At 35.7% G+C, this 20,732-nt stretch overlaps 1 protein-coding gene across 3 annotated transcripts in view; it reads left to right on the plus strand.

The window, feature by feature from the left end:
- Positions 1 to 15,041, plus strand: part of FGF10 (fibroblast growth factor 10) — a 67,909-nt gene extending 52,868 nt beyond the window's left edge. For all 3 annotated transcript variants that reach the window (XM_063320964.1, XM_063320965.1, XM_063320963.1), the window contains 2 exons: positions 7,996 to 8,099; positions 11,971 to 15,041. In XM_063320964.1, the coding sequence (XP_063177034.1) occupies positions 7,996 to 8,099; positions 11,971 to 12,168 (302 nt within the window). In that variant the 3' untranslated portion in view covers positions 12,169 to 15,041. The remainder of the gene's footprint in view (positions 1 to 7,995; positions 8,100 to 11,970) is intronic.
- The last annotated feature ends 5,691 nt before the right edge of the window (positions 15,042 to 20,732 follow it).

Genomic DNA, 20,732 nt, shown 5'->3' on the forward strand with positions numbered 1-20,732 from the left:
CTTGCTCTGCTCTGAAATTACAGCCATAAAAGCAGTAGATAAGGAAAGAAGAAGCAGTTTATTTTCCTTTAATCCCTTTGTGGGTCTGAGAAATTAGTTTTACATGGTCTTTATGCACCATGGAGATTTCACATCTTATGCTGATATTGTGCAGGAAGGCTGTTCCTACAGCCTTCAAGAAGTTTGGATACATATCTTAGGCTTATCCAAATGCATCAGATGTGGGAATTGGACTGGAAGGCTCATGGCACATTCACATTTTGATTATAGTTGCTCTAAATATGACACATTAGCAGCTTGCTTTGTGGTCTTTCAGTACTTTCACTTCTGATTTAGAGCAGGAAAGGTGGAGGTCTCAGAAAATGTTAAATAATAATAAAAAGCACCAAACTGATTTTAACTTTTAGTTTTAAGCGAAAGCTTGTTATGGTTCACATTGATTATTTGAGATTTTTGTCCATAACTGTGGCATCATGTGTTGCGAGCTGCCTTCCAAAGACAACTGCAATGTCTGTAAGATTACATTTCAGTGGAACTACTTTGCTTCATTGAAAAAGCTTCCAAAACCAAGTCTTGCTTAGCTGATCTTCAGTTTCCTAGGTTCGTCTTATCTTCTACTACATCATCTTCCTCTTTCCGTTATCAGTAATTCTTATGCAAAACAAATAAAATATAGGAATAACACCATAACTTCTCAATTGGGGATGTTTTCAACTTGCTTTGCACAGGTGTAAATGGTGAAACAGAGTGGAAACCAAGTCAGTGGCTTCATATCCCTTAGCACTTCACTCTTTTATGACCACATCCAACAAGCCTTCTAATTTCTTCAAACCACCCTTTTTCAAGCCACTTACTAAGAGCAGGTTTTTGAACTATCAAATTTTTAACGTTATACTTTATCACCAACTTTGTTTGACCTAAGCCAATGCCAGTCAAATGTGCCCCTTCAGAGAATCTTCCTGGAGGGTGCACAAACCAAAGTTCAGAAAGTCAGTTTTGAGCAATGTTACTAAGTTCTGCCCTCTCCTGTGGCCTTTCGGAACCTCTCAGTCATCATCACATTCCATCCAGCTGAACCACTCCGTGATATTTCTGCAGACAGTAGAAAAGACAAGGGAGGGAAGGACTGCCTGTGGGTTGCCACATATATGGGATAATATCTGAAAGTGGAAGGAAGATGCAAGGTAGTCCAGTTCCTCTGCAGTAAGAGGACTGCAACTAGGGCTGCAGACATTTAAAGTGTGTTTTAAGAACTTATTACACAAATGATGCAGCTACGGAAAAATAGTCACTGCCTCACACTGCAAAGAAGTTGACTTTGGTCCCAGATTCAAGTGGTTCTCATTGCAGCATATATTTGGATCCATTGCAGTACTGCCTTGATAATAGACCTGTTACTAATAATTTCACTCAACTGTAAATTTTTTGCTTCATATTACCAGAATTTTTATAAAAGCATAGGACATTTGGAATTTGCGTACAGAATTATGTAAGTGCAATTTTTCACTCGTATTTTTTACAGCTCCTTTGTGCAGAGCAAGACAGCCAGTCAGCTTTCTCTTGCCTTCTCATTTATATAATGATCACTTTTATAAACTATACAAATACAGTTTATTTAAGTTAAATATATTTGGTTTCTATTGGGAATATGTTTCTAGCCTTTGGGACCTGTAAAGAGAGCACATGCATAGCTACAGGGCACATCTCAAGCTGATATTTAAAATGCTTCTAACTATAATGAGTTGGAAATTGTTTGGGTATTGAAAACTTTTAGGCTTTTACAGTGGATGTGGTCAAAGGGGATTAGTTGTAATTGCTGAAGTTTACAGAGTTATGACTGTAAAATAATAGCGTGCTATCATTTTAAAACCATAATGGAAGCCACAGCATTTTTTTTTTTAATTATTTTATTTTCCTTGCCAAGTTCCTAAAAAGCATGGGACCAGAAATGAGTAACTACTAATAAGAATTTTCTCCCCAAGAATATTAATTTCTTGTAGTGCTTATTATCAACCCTAATTATAAGTCACATTATATCATGGAAATTATTTGCTTTACACATTTCTTAAAGTGAAAATTTTTAAGGCATGGAAATGACTGAGGCCAAGCAATGGTATAAATCAGGTACAAGGAAGTGTAGTGAAATGCCTTTTTTGTTTCAGTCTTCACAGAAAAGAAACATGAGCTCCAAAGAGAAGCTAACATTGGTTGGAATAGAAAAAGAACAAAATTAAAATGACTCGGATGATTTATCTGTTTTTTGCTTGATAAAATTTACTCGTCCTACTGAGTAGGCTGGCCAAGCCTCTAGAGATTCCTTCTGAAAACTTGAGGAGAATAACGACTTCCCACATAACTGAGGAAGTAATAAATATACTGTCTTCAAAAAGGGACAAAACAAAGACCTAGAGGCAAGTCAGCATATCCTGAGAAAAAAAATCTGAAAAGTAATTTTTAAATATATGTTTGTAAACACCAAAGGAATTATCAAGCAAAAAGAATTAATCAAAGAATTAATCAAAGAGAAGTAAAACCAAACCAAACAAACATTCAATTGTGATGAGATAAAAATCTTCATATTTAGGAGAGAAGCAGTAGATGCCATAAATTCGGGAAAGATTTTTGAAACTAATATCTCTAATGATATTCTCTTAACCAAGATCAGTAAGCAAAATCTAAGTGAAAGTCTTACAGTATGGAAAGCCGTACTCAGGAATTAGCAGTTTTTCACTGCCAATCTGAACAGTGGTGTCAAGTTCCACCAAAGTCTCTTCAAGGTATCTCCTAAGCAAAAATTCTAATAACTTGAATGGAGGAATTGAAAATATGGTTGTAAAAGTTGCAGGCAATATGAAATTTGGACTAGTTGCAAGTATTTTGGAGAACTGAATAAGAGCTCAAAACACCATTGACAAATTAGAGAAATTATAAAATAAACAGGAGACCACTTAACTGGGGCATGTGTGAGGTATGATATTTAATTAGGAGTAATCAAATTCACAACTATAGAATGAGGAATGATTGCTTACATTTCTTCCATGTATCCAGGGGTGGTGGATGACAAATCAAACGCGAATCAGTACTACCATATTACTGTAAAAAAAAAAAAAAGGAAGTATGAATAAATGTATGAGTATGCATATATCCTTTGCAGGAAATATTAAATGTTCCTTCATGTATCAACATTGGTAAGATTTCAGTAAGAGTGTTGTGGCCATGCTGTGGGCACAAGCAACAGGAATGTTCACTGATCTCAAAATATTGAAAGCTTTAAGGAAAACATTGAAAAACTGGGCTTGTTTAGAGATTCAAAAAGTTGGTAGGTAGGTAGGTGTGGTAATAATTCCTGAATATGTAAAAGGTTTCTGCAAAGAAAAAAAATAATCTCTTTTTCATGTTAGTTTACAGGTTAAACAATAATTAATGGGCTCAAATTACAGCAAGGCCATTTAAACTGGATACTAGAATTTTCTAGTGTTGATAGTGGAATAAATTACCCAGGAGGTCATAGAATATAATTTTTTGAAGATATCAGAGCACAATCATCTGTCAAGAATAACTTTCCTAAGGCCAGTGGAGTACCCACAGTGGTCTTGCATCCTTTCAGCCATATTGTCTATAACTACACATAGGCTCTTACCTCCAAGCCTGCAGCCCTTGAAGAATATGAAATTTTACAGATTTAATCTTGAGAGCCCATGGAAATTATATTTTTTGTTGCAGTAGTATAGAAGTCCAATCACAACCCATGACTCCACTGCATAGACCTTGAGGAAAATTTTTTGTGTCCCCGAAGAAGGCAGTTTCATTAGATGGTAAAAATGCTACAGTTTTAAGCTTCATACTGTATGTCTCAGATTTCCTCTTTTTTATACATTCCTGCTGAATTTAATAATGACTCAAGAATAATAAAATACATATTTTCACCCTTACATCAAAGGCATTTGATTTAAATTCAGTCTTTTTGAAAGTTCTGAAAAGTCCTTATGACTTCTGCTTGTAGATCTATGTCAGATGAGTTGATGTGCTCATGCTGACCCACGAAATTTGTGTCTACATCACTGACTCTTCTGAAAATAAGGGTGGTGAAATACTGTCTCCTTCTCCCAGCAAAATACTGCAGAGGTTAGAACATGAAAAATTGTCACTGCAAATTAGACACTTTTCAACTTCCAAATACACAAAACACACTCAGAATAAATCGAGGATTGGTGGTGATGAGATCAAACTGCTAATAGTTCCGAATAATTCAGCTGCATTCGGCTCCAGTAAAATAGCATAACTAGGTATAATCAAGCTAGTTGCTGTGGATATAATGTCAATGTAGTAATAATTCTCCTCATGACCTCCTTTCAGCTGCCTCACTGAGGAATATAATGGAGTGTGAGATTGCAAACAAACTTTACCAGAAAAAATACTATATTTTCATTAATTATATGAAAATTTCTGTTACTTTAACTTAGGTATTGTACAGAAAAGCAGTGTATCTCCAGCATTCAAGTGCAAAGCACTTCAAATGGGTTAATTCAGTGCAAGTTTCTTATTTAAGCACTGTTCTCCTTCAGCTACAAGTGTAATAATCAATTGAAATGGTCTAATATGGTGTTATTGTTACAAGGATAATATGACAAAACATAACTCAGTTTAATCCATTTCAACATAAAAATTAATAATGGCATGTATTATGCCAGTATCTTTTTGTTGTTGTTGTTGTTACCGCTGCTGTTAGAAATGGACCCAGCCTAGTATTACTGGTGCCACAGTTTGGCTTACAGCATTTAATTTCTGTAGAAAGAATTAACTAAATTCTTCTCATCACTTTTTGGTGTGGAAAATGCAAAAAACCCCATGTCACTCATGTAAAAAGAAGCGGTCATTGTAGCAGTGTTTGCACCACATTCTTACCCTCTAATAGCTTGTCATCCACATAACTTAAGGCACTCCACTCAAGTCTGTTTGATTTTGAGCACAAATACTTATAGGAGATGTCTCACAGGAGAGAAATATTAAAGAACACTGCTCTGTATTAATTCAGAAGATCAAGAAAACAACTTTGGCTTTTTTTTCTGTGAAAATGAGGAACACTTTAGGAGTAACAGAAGCAGAATAAGCCTTGGCTGGTATGGACTCAGTGATCTGCTTGTATCAATGGCATGACATTGGTATATATGAGCTGACTGTCAAGACTTAATAAAGGAGTCCTCACAACTTTTCTTGAGATTAGAGAGTATAATTCTCTTTATCTTACATATGGAAAATGATATATGGCTTCTTTGTAACAGTAAACAAGTTAGCCTTAAAAGTAGGCCATGGGTCTTAACTGAGTCTTCCCTCACATTTTTCTGTTTTCCTAGATTACAGAGTTCCCCTAAGTTATAGCTCCTCTTATTTCCACCTAAGCACCTTGTGCTAATTCTCAAACTAACATCTCATATTAGTAACTAATGGAAGTTGTGTTTAAGAGTTTTCATATAAATAACTGGCCATATCTTTGTTGCTTGGCAGTAGTTAGGCAGCTCCAGATATTAGAGAGGCCTTTGCTGCTACTAAATTGGATACCACTGATTATGGAGTGAGCAGATTTTGGGAACCTTTGGTTTTATCCCCTCACAGGTAGCAGACTTGCAATGCTGTATGTAACTGCACATTCACTCTGTTTGTTCAATTCTGGGTTTCAAGCCTGGGATGTGATTAGTGCAGAATTCTTCTCACATGGCTGCAAGGAGCTCAGTGGATATTCAGATCTTCCACAGCATAGGTGAAGTTTTCTTAGTTTATATGTGCAACTCCATCCTTAGCACTACTGATTTTTCACGCTGCAGTTAAGAATCTTACCATAAAAATCTTACTGCAGAAGGCTTTATCAATTGGGTTTATTTTAATAATACATGATCATTTGTGTCTATCAACATTTATATTTACATTTTGATATCAATATTTATTGAAAATATTTCTTCATCTCTTTATAGGTTCGGATAAGAAACTTTTTTTTAATATTGTTATTTCTGGTTTAATGTGGTCCATTGTTGCCCAGAGAAGTTGTGGATGCCCCATCCCTGGAAGTGTTGAAGGCCAAGTTGGATGGGACTTTGAGCAGCCTGGTCTAGTGGGAGGTGTCCCTGCCCATGGCAGGGGGGCTTGGAACTACATGATCTTTAAGGTCCCTTCCAACTCAAACCAAACCATTCTATGATTCTATGATTTTCTGAAGGGTTTTACTAGATCCTAGACCTACTGTTGTTTGTCTTGCAGTTCTCACTGAAGTCTTTCTCATATGCAAGGGTCTTGTAGCTGTGGCCAACTTAATGCTTCTTCTTGCTAAGTAAACACAAAACCTTTGGTAATTTCACTAGAATTTATACATGCTTATATCAAAATTTATGTACTTTATATAAGCATAGAATTTTATATATATTTAAAAATGCATCCAGGAAAGGCCACGTCTCCTTTCTTGTCAATAAAAGGCGGCCTTTTATGTTGAATTGCCTGGTTTGTTGTTCTCTCTCTTCTTCACTGCATAAACTATGTCATCAGTTTACTTCCCAATAAAAATCAGCTTTACTTTTTCATGCTTGATTCACAGCCACTGCCCAGATAACATCAAAGCCTCTACTTCTAGTCACAGAACAGGTAACACCCTCACTCCTGAGTTGCATAGACCGGTTCAATGGCCATACAGAATGGCTTTTGCATCTTATGGAAAAAAAAAAATAAAAAAAAAATTTGCAGTGAAAGAACTTCCTCCTCACCTCCTCTGCACACTAAAGTCCACACAGTTCCACAGACTGAACAGACTGCATTCAGTTTTCAGGGACAGAAAACCAGCATTTCCAGAAAAAGCACTGAATACCGAGTTACACTGTTGCCTTCTGTTGGTGTGTGGTTATCAAAAGGAATTTTTAAGTAAATGAAAAAGCATACAGATTTTCCAGTACTGCCCAGCTCAGACAAAAAGCATAGAATGTATTTAGGAAGAAATTATTGCAGATTCTTTTTTTTAAAGCAGTTGGCAACTCATCAGTGTTTTTCTAGATGATCTATTCATCACATTATTTGTTGGCTGGATCTAGGATGTTCTTTACAGTTTCTCGACACTTCTGCCCCTCCTGTAATTGCCCCATTACTGACCACTGAATTAGATGGGCTATTGTTCTCACTACTTTAATATCTATTTTAATATCAGGAGAAATGTTGGAGCTAGGCATACTACCTGGATAAAACATTTAGAAGTTATTCGTTTGGAGCCATATTTATCCTGTATTAAGACAAAATGCCCAAACAACATAGCCATCCAGTTACTGTAGTAATAGCTGAAAAGGAATCTCTAAAGTCACTATGTAAGTTGTAGTAACTTCTACAATCAGTATGCTCTTGGGCAGAAAATGTAGAGATGAAAAGCTCTGTCTCCTATTATTGGCCCCTTGAGCCATCCAGTATTGCAGATGGAGTTTGTTTTAAAGAAAAAGAATGAATCATATTTATTACAAACAAAGCAAAATGTTTCTGATATCTGAAAGACAAAGATAATGTGGCCGTTAGGGTTAGTCTTACTATATCCCAAAATGTCAACACACTTGCCAAAAGTGAATTTATCAGCTCAGTGCAGCCAAGAGATTTAGTTTATCTAAATGTCCTACACGGAATAAATAGTTTACCACTGGTTTGGAAGATTGGGGTATATCTAACATTCTATTGACATATGCTATAGATTTAATTTAATGTTGTGGTTCAGATGTCTCTTCTGATAAATTTTAGTAAAATCTATGCTAAGAAGAATAGAGCCGTTTCAGTATTTATGGGGTTTAAACGCAAGGTTAGCAAAGGAAACATTAATCGAAACAATGTTTAGGTATGTTCTTGCAAAGATTTAGAGAATTTTGCTAAAGTGTGTCTGTTTGTTCAGTTTTTTAGTATTTTTCAGGTTTATTGTCTTTTCTATAGTGAGAAAATCCTCTAATGAAGTGACTAAATAACTCAATTTTTTTTTTTTTTTAGGCATATTGGAGATAACATCTGTAGAAATTGGAGTTGTGGCAGTTAAATCCATTAAAAGCAACTATTATTTAGCCATGAACAAGAAAGGAAAAGTCTACGGCTCTGTAAGTATTTTTTACCTTCCAAATAGATTGCAGTAGTCAGTGTAGTTCCCTCTCTTGCCTACTGAAAACCCCACTTGTTTGTGTATTACTACTAATTAGAGCTGAAATGAGCTGTTCATCAAAATTTCATCCTTTGGTAAACCAGCAGCCCCCTTCTCCACAGCTCCCTGTTTTTTGTTAAACTTTTGTCATACGAAAGCAGCTGCTGGATTTCATCATGTTTACTGCTTCAGTCAGGTTTCATATTAAGTAGTGGCCAATGGAAAGGGTCTTACAAAATGTAATCCTTAACGCTGTTTTTTCCTGGTTTTCTGCAGTACAGTTACATTAAGCAGTTAATCTGAGGAAGATTAAGTGTGCCTGAAGTCTTGGAAAGTCCAGCTCATGAAGCAGACACACCAAATTATCAAACTATGACTTCCAAAAAGATTTCTAGAGTAGCCAGATTTAAATTGGCTGTATTAATTAATACACAAGATTATGGGCAGTGCAGAGAAATATAGACTAATATATTAGCAGATAAATAAGCTTTGACTGAGCAGAATTTGGGTATCATTTGAAAATTTGTGTCTGTGAGTTTGGGGTTACTGGTACTTTCAGGGGGAAAAGAAACAAACAAGCAAACAAACAGTAAAACAATCAAAAAACCCAAACAAACAACCCAACAAAACCCAGTAACTGTCCGAATACTTTTAATAGGAAGCAATATGATCTATAAATCTGACTACTAAACTCAAGTGTACCCTCATACATCCACATGGTTACACAAACACCAGATTCTTCTGGTATTATGTCCCGTTTAGTTTGTAATTTTGCAAATTTTTCCCAGTTCTGGTGAGTTTGAGCCTACATACATGTAAACTTATTCAAGTCATCTGCAAAGGTTATAAGCTGATCTTCAGTCTGCTCAGTATTCAGAACACCCATAGACTTTACAGAGAGCAGGTTTGAGGCTGGGTTTTTCCTTGGGCAATGTAGCTAAGACTACTACCTCTGCTGAAAGTAATGAAGTAATGCCAGTCTCAACTGAGACTCAAGGGACTTGAAGTCATTTAGCCCTCTTTTTTAAGGAAGCATTTCTATGGAGTGGGTTTAATTCAAACTGTCCTCCCTCATCTGCACTGTGGCTAGTCACTCCTCATTCAAAAGGTAACTTCTGACTTTCTAAACTGATGGGCAGTGTCAAGGAATCACATTGAGGAAAGACCAGAACAGATAAATGTTTCTTAAACTCCTGTAAATGTGGATTTTAATTTCTAGAATTATATTGGTCAGAAGTACAGGATAAGCAGCGCTCAGTCCTGCAGCATGAGTAAAGATACACTGAGTTGCTGACAAAGTTACTATTTGTCAGTTAAGCCTCACTCATTGATCATGGGTATACTTCTGTACGTATGTGAAGGCATTAGCATACATCACCATCTTCAATTCACACATCTCAGTTTACAGCGTTTAATTTAGTCGTTTTTGATGGTCTGTCCCAAAGCCTGAGGTAAATTTTCCTACCCAAGTTGTTAACCATGGCTGGTTTTCTGAGGGTCCATCCCAACCCTATATACACACAAAAGAAGTCAAAGCAGCTTTCATGTATCATAGGTGGAAACTGCTGCCATAGGATTCCGTAATTCATAGTGTATTAGAAATAGTGTTGACAGGAGGATACGAATGTGGAAAGCCTTTTTTTAAATTCCAGCTGAGATAATTTTTCAGTATTCACATCATAAAATCACAACATAATGACTTATCAAAACCTATTCCATAATACTTCAGAGATTTAAAGAATGCTTCTGTTATTATTTTTCCCATCCTCCCAAGACTTGCAGTTAGACTTGTATTACTACAGTGTGGCAGCTTGCAGATGGATATGAAAAACAGAACCAATAGAAATTCTAAAAACACTCTTAAGCATGTGCACAATAGACATTGGTGCGGGGTTATGCTGAAATTTGTTTAAAATGAGCAAAGCAGTCTTGGGCTAACACTCAGACCCCTGCCAATAAGACTTCTTAACCACATCACAACATCATCTGTGCTCTCTGTATTATCTAAGAACAGAGATAAAAGTTTGGATTCGAGTACAATTCTGCATCTGGGAAAACAATTCAAGTAACACTGTTTCTATGTTTATCAAATACATTTCCACTTGACTGACTTTGATTAGAATTAGGGAGCAAAGGAAGACTCACTATTTGGTTTCTTTAACAAAATAATCTGCTGGCAGAGAGAAGTTACTGCAGTTTAGAATTGTGATTGACGGCCACCTGCCTTCTTAATACCTTGACGCCAGAGGTGGCATATTACAGCAAATGAATGTTAAATTATCTATATGCAGCTTAGTGAATACAGGCTGTATCAAGGGTCTTTCTGTAGAGTCTTCTTTTGATAGTGTCTTCCCCAACAGTCGTTGTTCAACTACTAGTCCCAAAGTCAAAGAGCATTTTGGGAGATAAACTGAGTTTGAATATGGGCAATTCAGTTAGGAAAACATAAATGTGGGTTCTGTGGTCTCAGCAGTAACTAAATAAAACATTAATTATAGACTCAAAAACTCTTACTGTATCAAAGTACTGAACATCAACTAGTTTAAAAATTCTAATTTAAATTAATAGGAGTGGAAAATATATTTTTTTAATATTCTTATGTCCTTTTGTATTTAATGTGGATCCTTTCTATATTTTTACTAATTGAATATCTATGGATTTTGGTCGTAATAAAACATCCCTGAAAACATCTGATCTGTACCATGAAAATTGTTTTATTATTCAGACATATTTCTTGTCTTGTTCATAGACACGTTGAAAATAAAACATGTAATTAGTATATCATACTCTGAGATTCTGACACGCTTCTGCCTGAGCTGTGAAATAATATCTTATTTTCTAAAATGCAGAAACAACAAAATGCTAATTTTTGGTTGTAATTTAAGTATGTTGTAAATGTTCCACTTTCAAAAGCCTTCTAAATGGAATATAAGTAACTTCATAAAACTGGGGGGTTTTATATGTAGGAATTACCTCTTTGTGAAAACAAAGCTTTTTTGTCTCCAGAAAGAGTGGATCTGCATAAAAGTGCGTTTAACGTTATAGAAAAAAACAGTCTTCCCCTACATGCTTCCACATGCTTGTATTTTTTATTCTCTCTAAAAAAACTGGCAACTGGTTCTCCTTTAAAAATAGAAAACTTTAATCCCTGGTACCATGCACAAAATTGCTTTCGAGTTTATTTAGTGAATAAGATACAGGATCATACATGATTCTTTTTTATGCTAAGCCCCCCTTCAGGTCAGCAAAGTAAACAAGCTTCACATCCATTGTAACAGCAGCATAACAGTGATTTCCACCCATCCAAAAAAAGCCCTTCTTCATGGCAAGTGTGGCGTAAAGGGTCTTACTTTCAATAAGAAGTAGGCCTATGTCATGCATATTTGTGTAACACATGGTATCAATAATCTGTTTCAAGATATTTAGGGGTTGTATTTGTTAGAACTGAAATATGATGAATGATTCCAAGATTGTTACCTCATACTTTGAGTTTATGACTGAGAATTTGATTTAATATTGCTATATTCCAACACAGAGGAGCATAATTTCAGCTGTGAGTGAATTATACCATTTCACTGCTGTAATTATGTATTGAATAATAGTTTATGACTTTTGTTGCTTCATTTCTTGCAGTCTAACTGATGTTGCTTTAAAGGCTGTGGACACAGTGAAACCTTTCTTTAAATACACTGTGGAGCCCTAAAAGGGCGCCACATACAAAACACTGAAATCTTCCAAAACATTATTAGAAATTATTTGCCTTCAGTACGCTGCAACTCTGAAAGATTATGTTTGTTATTAATTGTGTATTTGTTTTCCTCTTTTAACAGAAGGAGTTCAACAGTGATTGCAAGCTGAAGGAAAGAATAGAAGAAAATGGATATAACACATATGCGTCCTTAAATTGGAAGCACAATGGAAGGCAAATGTTTGTGGCCCTGAATGGAAGGGGAGCCACAAAGAGAGGACAGAAAACAAGAAGGAAAAACACTTCAGCTCACTTTCTTCCAATGGTAGTAATGTCATAGATGAAGGAACTATTTTATTGATGCAGTTGAACCAAAGGCTCTTATGTCAAGAATATTTGGTAATCCTCTTGAAGAGTAAATGCAAAGAAATAGTGCAGACATTTGCTTGTTTGAAAAGAGAGCAGGGGAAGCCTTTGAAGGTTTTGTACTCATTGCTGACACATGAAATACCTTTAATTAGTTCGGTGTCATATCTTATAATCAAGATACCAGCTGCATCAAATGGGATGGAAGTTATTGCCAGTGTGAACACTTTTTTTTTTTTTTTTTTCTGCAACAGTACATGCCATGAGGCAGTCTGTTGCATGATCTTCATGGGGAAAGCTATTTATGGAATACTAACTCATATCAAAGACCTTAATTGCTTGTTCAAGCCTGATGATCCAATGAACAGTTAGACACATAAGTATTTACTGGAAGCACTTGGATCATATGCACAAATAATGACATTTCTGGCGAAGCCTTGTGGAAGAATGGGATAGAATTAAGGAATATAAGCAAAGTAGTGTAAAACTGTTCTAACAAAACGAATAGTACGATTTGCTTGTATGTTCTTATTTCATTTCTTTTTATTTCTCTCTAAGTTATTTATTTAATAGGATGTTAAATATCTTTTTGATTTGAAATGTTTTCCTCATTTGCTTCTTTGTTATTTTCCCTTTTTCTCAATACTTCATGCAGAGGTTGATAGGTTAAAATGTCAAAACCTCAGAAGTACTCTGAGAATAGGTATTAGACAAGGCTTTAAAGGCAGAATTTAATGTGTATAATCCATTTTTTTCCTAAACTGTCTTGCACTTAAGCAAAAAGACCAAACAAGCAGTGCTTGGATTTATGGTATTGTGTGTCTTTTAGCTGGTTGATTTTTTTTTACTTATCAGCACTCAAGAACAAGCTTCAAGAAATACTTTTTTCAAAGGGTCTTTCTGCTGTTTTGAAATTGAGAGAAGGGGCCACATCTGTACTTGGGTGTCAATGCAGCTGTGTGTATGTTGATCTGACTGATTTCAATTTGGAACTAAGATCTAATGCATTGCAATCAGTGCAATATTCTGCAGCAAGCATTGGTCTTAAACCTAGATGGGGACAGCTCTGTTAATGTCACGGAGATTGCAAATCTTAAAATTGAACAGTGTGTAATTCCCAAGTGTAAAATTTGGCCTCTGAAAGGTAAGTAAGAAGGCAACACAGTCCTTCCTGCACTCCCTATTCAGTTAACATGCCCATTCAGCACATTTGTCCTTGTTACCAGCTTTTAGAATCACGGGCACATAGTGAGAGTGATACCCAAGGACTGAGGAACGGGGGATCCAAAATCATGCTCGTGCATTTATCAGAGATTATTACTCACATGTATATTATATATGAGAGCCAACCAAAAAGCTGTGCTGGTATCCAGCTTTAGCATGCCTTTCATATCCATCATAGTAACTGAAGACTCAAAATACATAATATCCAGCACATTTTTATGAAGTGTTACTAGTCCCATGGCTTAACTTGAGCAACTGCAGTATAACAAAGTTTAGCATAATATGAAGTCTGTTGAATTAAAGGTACATAAGGTTTGTTTTATGTTTTGTTTTACTCTGTAATTTTAGAGAGCTCTGGATAGCTCACCAATATAACCATATTGAGATTCATTTTGTTAGAGCAGATAAATAGAAAACAGTACATCAAACAATTTGTACCACTGTCTTCACATTGTATTCCACTAAATAAATAAATAAGCCTTTGCAGTGTCTTTAGTAAGAAACAAAAGTAGTATAATATTATTTTGTTCTAAATACTTTAAGTGATAACTATGAGATTATATTGATGCTGCAGTTTTATCTTCAATATTTCTTGTTGTGAAAATGTTGGTTTTATTTTTATTGTTTGGAAACTGTATTTTGGTACAAACGAGAGCCTTGCTTAACGTGTCTTTTTGAGAATGTTTAACCTCTATAAAGGCTGGTGTTGTTGGAATCTTCTATAACTTATTTAAGTCAATGTTTAACCAGCACTTCAATCGTAATCTGTTATTTAAATTTTAGCTGTTTTTTTTAAAAAAAAAGCTAAAAATAATAGCTTTCCCATAAAATACAAAATGGTCAGATTGTATTTCCTGTCCTTAAATAAAGTCAACTGTTTTAAAACCAGGAATTCATTGAGAGACAACATTTTAGCTGATAACTGGCATTGTATTTCATGCTATTTTATCTCCAGCTTTCTTCTTCACAAATGACATTTTTCTAGAAAGGAAAATAAGTATTTGAGGTTTTAAATGTAACTGCAGGTCGCAGCAAAACTTAACTACAATGATAAAAGTGAGTTTCTGTTTAAAATTTGTAATCAGTAATTAAAACTGACAAGACATAATGAACCACCCACAGTGAACATTCTGAGTGAGCTTGGGCAAATGCAGTATTGGATGACTACTAAAGAACATTGAGGGTACAAATGAAATTCTCTTTTGACAAAATTACCTAGATGACTTGATCAGGGGAGTGATTATCCATAAATATTATCATAGTACTGAAAACACCAGATTACTCAGAGGCCAAACTTGGGAAATAGCACTTTTCCAAAGTGAGTCATGAGTGCTTTGTGACATGAATAATGGTTTCTGAAAATTGAAAAACATTTAAAAAAACCCCAACCTTAAAGGAATCAATGATTCCTGTATGTTCGGTATACTGTAATACCCACTGTAGTGGGGAGTAAACTGCAGACGTTCTATCTAGAGGATCTCAAATCCTCAACCAGAAGCTCGTTTTCTGTCACCCGTAGCGTAACAGACTCCTGAACAAAAGAAAAATATGGGGATGAATTTAAAAAAGAAAAGAGAAACACAAATTGCTGAGCAAAAATGTATAGTATATTTAAATAAAAATAATAAAATGTGAGGAGTAGAGAATAAGAGTATTGTCCTTGTGTGTCTTATTAACCTTAAATGATACTGCACAATAAAAATTAAAAGCGAAAAGATCCATTGTACTCCAGGGTGTGCTTTGGTGCTGTATGGGTCCAAAACAACGCAAAAATCACTTGAACGTTTGTAGTTTCTTAAATTTTGTGGGGGGGACTCGGCTATCGCCATACTAATAACAACCAAATGCTTTAGATTCTTCCTGTAAGTATTCAAAACCAACTAGTTTATACAGTGGAAAATGCAATGAATTTAAAGCAAGCATGTTTGATGAAAGAATGAAGAGATTTAGGAAAAAGAACATGTACTCACATTTTTAGAGTAAACTTTAGATACGGAAAAAGAGTTACATTTTATATAAGACTTCATTCAAGACATTTCAGGTTATGAAGTTCACTAAAGGTTAGTAAGCTTTAGTAATACAAGAATACCAGCATATGAGCACAACTGTGTAATTCATGCTGAGACTGATTGTCTCTATTAACACAATCAGTTGCAACTGCTTCAAAGATTGATCTTGAAACTAATGCACACAGACAGCCCTCTTTTGAAGTATCAAGTATCATTATTTACTCTGTTAAGTTAGATTGTGGGGCAGAATTCATCCTCCTAATTTCCTATTAAATTGGAGAATGAAAAGTACAATATATATACAAAGACATTTTCTGCTGCAGCTAGTTAACGTGTGATTATTGATGGTATTTTTCAGAAAAAGCTCATTGACGGAAACAATTTCAGTGCAACTGCAAATAATAAACATATGCCAAAAATTTATTTCCCATCACATTATAAGCAAGAAATAGAATATGAAAAATTAATTGGCTTTGGACCTATCAGATAATGGTTTATAGTTATGCTTACCTGCTCAAATATTTGAACCTCATGTTTAACTATATGGGAGCTTTCTCAGAATAAGTTTTGGGATTTTCTAAAGAAGCACGATGAATCTCAGATACTTGATTGATGTATTTTCAATCACTAATGCCACCAAAAAAAAAGAAAAAGTAGTATGTCCTTTGTCTGCCTCAACAATGTAAAGAAAATATGGTCCTGTGAAAGGCGAAATAAAGGAACCATGACTAAGCCTCAAGTAACTGATAGGGGAGCACTGAAGTATAAATGAGGAGAATTTGCACTCCTGAAATTCCTCACCAGGACCTTTAGTGTTGCTACTGTATACTATTTCGTTAATGCAAAATACTAACTCATGCGATTGAATAAGCAGATAAGCTGGTGGTGACATCAAAAATACATGTGCTATCATAACATTGTCCAAATATGAGGCTATGAGAATCGCAATGTCTGAAAAAAAAAACGCAGGAAGTACCCCACTGTATAGTTCTGTGCAAAATATTTAGCAATCTGATAGTATATAGATAATGTACCACAGTAGAAAACCCAGACTCTTACATCAAAGCTCAGATGCTATATTTATCTTGCTATAAAGTAGTAAATGAAGAATCAAGATATTACAGTTTCTTTGTTACTACTGAAATGTAAAGTGTGTGTACCTTTGGTGTAGCCATTCATGCAAGTGTCAGATCTAATATTTTACCATCCGATCTATTCTGTGGCTTGGTTTAAATTATGCTATATGATTTTTTGATTACGAAGCTATTTCACTAATTGCTCAATGAACTTTTAACCCTTTAATTTGCTAACAGCCTTCACAAAATTCTGGGAAAAGGCTGAACACTGGTCTACAACTAAATCTACACCTTTTTTTAGTTATGAAAGCTGAAAAAACAGGTTATATTCAGTGTTCTACATGCAGGATCTTGCCTTATTCAATGAGGTGTGTCTGAGTGCAATGAAAAATTAATCTCTCCGATCCATTATTTGAATGATGGCCATCTAATCTGTATGCTTTCTTGCATTAGAAATACTCCTGAAGTCTCGTTTCCCCATGTTTCTAAAATGTACATCACAAAATTGTATGAGCACTTTAGCTTTCTCTTTTCTCTCTTTTTTTTTTTTCTTAACAAGTTGAGACAGCCAGCACTCAGAAAAGGAACTGCCTTATCAGGACCCTACTTACACAGTTTAACATTCTTTCCAAATTTTACTGAAATAATCCCTTTAGGACAATCAAAATGTTTTGAGCCTGCTCTTCTAGTATCCATATCAGTAGGCTTCAGATACAATTAACTACTTGTAAAAACTATTTTATTTATATTTATTTATATTCAACTGTAGAAAGACCATGAACAGCAGATCTGGAAAAAAACTCAATAAACACCTTCTAGGTGCTAGGGTCAATAGGCTGGGACCTTTCAGGCAATATTTCTAACAAATCACAATATAAAATGAGGGTATTGGGTGTAAATAGAAATCACAGCATAAGTATTCATGTGAGGTTTTTTAAATTTTAAAATTTGCACTAAAAATGTGAGCTCCAAAAACACATTCACATTTAATCTTTTTGAAAATTATAGTTTTCTCTTTACTTTTATACTGCTAAGTATGTGCTTTATAATTCTTATCCAGTTATGTAACTTCCTATGATTTCTTCCTTCTTTTACATATTGTGATCCCCCCAAACAACAAGATTCATAAAGGGTTCACTGAGGGAGCTTGCACAAATGATGTCTTCTGTACTGTGTCATTAATACCACAAACGTAAGACTCATTTCTGGTTCCATGTAGGATATGACACAGAGATTCATTTTGATTTTTTTGATAGTGTTTTGTAGTGTTTTGATAGCAGTTTTTTGATAGTAGTGTTTTGATAACCCTTGGCTCCCCTGAAACTACCCATATACTTACTAGGAAACATGCAAATTAGGTTCAAAAGTTAAATATGCATTGTGAGGGTATAATAATTGACTATTATAATAACGACCATGCACAAAATATGTTGCAAATGAAAATATATTTTTCTCCTTCTTTCCCTTTCCATTGTTCACTCAAGGAAAGGGAAACAGGAGGAAAGAATATTATATTATTATCATTATTTACAGTCTTTGTTGCTTTTCTTAATTGGTAGCCAATACATGACCTATGTTGGTCTTTGACTGGATCTTATTTCAGCGATGAAACAGAATACAGATATCAGCAGTCTTGTAAAAGAAGGGTCAGCCTCTTTCTCTTCCTCATGGTCAGCCAATTTGACTTACTGAGTGCTACTGATATAGCATACAGTTTACGCTCGCTTAAATATAGATTAAGCTAAAAGATTCCAGCTTTGGAACAAGAGATATGTCTCTGCTTATCCTATTAAATGAGTACTGTATCCTTTGCCTGACAGAGACGGATAAAATTTAATTCATTAATTTATTTAACTGATTGCTTCTTAAATGTTCTGTGGTGAACAATATAGTGTGAGAGAAAAGTCTAGCTGATAGCCATAATTATTACATTTTTGTGGTAATTGGGAGGAGCAGTGGGAAGGTGCAGTGTCAGGGCAATTAAAGTACCTCGGTAAAAAATCCTGCAGCAAGGTTCAGCCTATATTCATACTGAAAGCCACCATCGAGTTGTAAATGAATGTCTGGGCCTCTAGATTGAGGAAGTCAGTTATCCAGAAGCAATGGTAGGCCCTTTGCTCCCCTGACTGCTCTAGTGCCTTAACCATTCTCCACACTAAAGCAACAACAAATTTGACTCTGATTACATGTACAGATGTAGAATGTGAGGCAAATTCTGTTCAGAGTCAGAAAGTGATAGCAAGCAAGTTTAAGTCACCTGTGGCGATCATGTGTTCCTTCCCCTTCACTCTTGTAAGACTTTCCCTGGACTTCTTGTCTGACTCCTGACACAAAGACAGTTTTTCATCATTGCACTTTAAATGCAATATAGCATGAGGTTTCTAGCACCATGTCCGATGTCTATCAAACACTAAGGATGAAAATCGACTTGTGAAAAAAATCAGGTGAAAACTGTCAGGTGGCACCTTGCAAACACAACCATTACTGAAAATTGCCTGTGAGACACAGGACCAAATATAAGAGCAGACTATTTCTCAGCACTTTTGTGACAGGTATTCTGCTTGGACTTAAGGCTTACATATATTAGATTTTCCCCAAATTTGTAACTTATTTTCATAGAATCATAGAATGGTTAGAGTTGGAAGGGACCTCAAAGATCATCTACTTCCAACCCCCCTGCCATGGCGAAGGACACGTTCCACTAGACCAGGTTGCTCAAAGCCCCATCCCATTTATTTTGCCATAAGGGACTTCAGTGAGCTTTGGACGGTTGTCTACACTTGTCTACTGAGGGCTGTTAATACAAGACACTAGGCTTTGTCCCAGGAAGTACTTGACCTTCGTAGTGCCAGACTTTGGAAGTGTGCTTTTAAGGAAATACTATAAAACCACTTCATTCTTCTGCTCATCCCTCTTGCCACACTTTTATGATCACTGTTGAAAGCAGAACACTTTAGAAGATAGTTTTTAACTGGCACAATATGGCTGTTCTCATCCTTTATTTGCATGTTAAGAACTCCATTTTGGCTTCTAGACTTCCAAAAAACGCCCATCTAGCCACTGCTTTTATGCAGATCAACACATAAGTAGTGCTGCAGTAGCTGGGCACTCCCAACTCCACTCAGACTGAGTGCATGTACTGAAGTCATTTGTGAGACATAGACACAACATACAACATATTTGAGAAAGCCAGACCCTCAGCTTCTACTCTACATGTAATATCTGTGTCCAAGAAAGTGAAGGTACTATGGCACTACATAAGAAATACTTAAACCCTTCGGGCCAAAATATTTATATTAGATTACTAAATGAAATTGCAATGAAAGAGGTATCCAGTAACGAATTCTGCAAAATAATCCTGGATTGATAATCCTAGAGACTGAGCTCTTCTCAAAAGCCGTAATGCTTGTGACCATCATAGGACAGCATTTCTGTACCACCCTGCACGTTTAGCCTCATGTGACTTTGAGGTAGAACTGCTTCTACTGGGGAAGCTGCTCTATTACTAGAACCATTAGAATCACAGAATGTTTCGGGTTGGAAGGGACCTTAAAGATCATCTAGTTCCAACTCCGCTGCCATGGGCAGGGACACCTTCCACTAGACCAGGCTGGTCAAAGCCCCATCCGACTTGGTCTTGAACACTTCCAATCCATAACTTCTCTGGGCAACCTCTTCCAGGGCCTCACATCCTCATAGTGAAGAATTTCTTCCTGATATCTAATCTAAATCTACCTTCTTCCAGTTTGAAGCCATTACCCCTTGTCCTATCACTACATGCCCCTGTAAAGAGTCCCTCTGCAGATAGATCAGATTAGATTAGATTAGATAAATTCGTCAAATATGTTGGGACCAGTCAAAACTGGTTGTGTTGATTTTTGATACATGTCCAGTTGGGCTATACTATTATGTCAACAAATAAAGTATCCCTATTTTCACCACAGATAGCTTAAGAATAAAATTATCGAACTGAAGTAAAGGAAATTTAAGTTTAAATATTTGGAAATACCTTCTTAATACTGAGGGCTCTGAAGTAAATTGATTAGGATGGTTGTATAACTTCCTTTATGAGTTTTAAGCATGTAAGACCTAACAGGAATGGCTTACTTTGTTGATTCTGCTACAGACAGGAGGATGGACTAGCTCTCTTCCAGGATCCCTTATAGCAATATTTTCTATGCTTCTATGAACCATCAACTAAACCTATTAAAAAACCTAGGCAGTCAGCT

This window comes from Chroicocephalus ridibundus, chromosome Z, assembly GCF_963924245.1.
Source record: "Chroicocephalus ridibundus chromosome Z, bChrRid1.1, whole genome shotgun sequence".
Taxonomy (NCBI): Eukaryota; Metazoa; Chordata; class Aves; order Charadriiformes; family Laridae; genus Chroicocephalus; species Chroicocephalus ridibundus.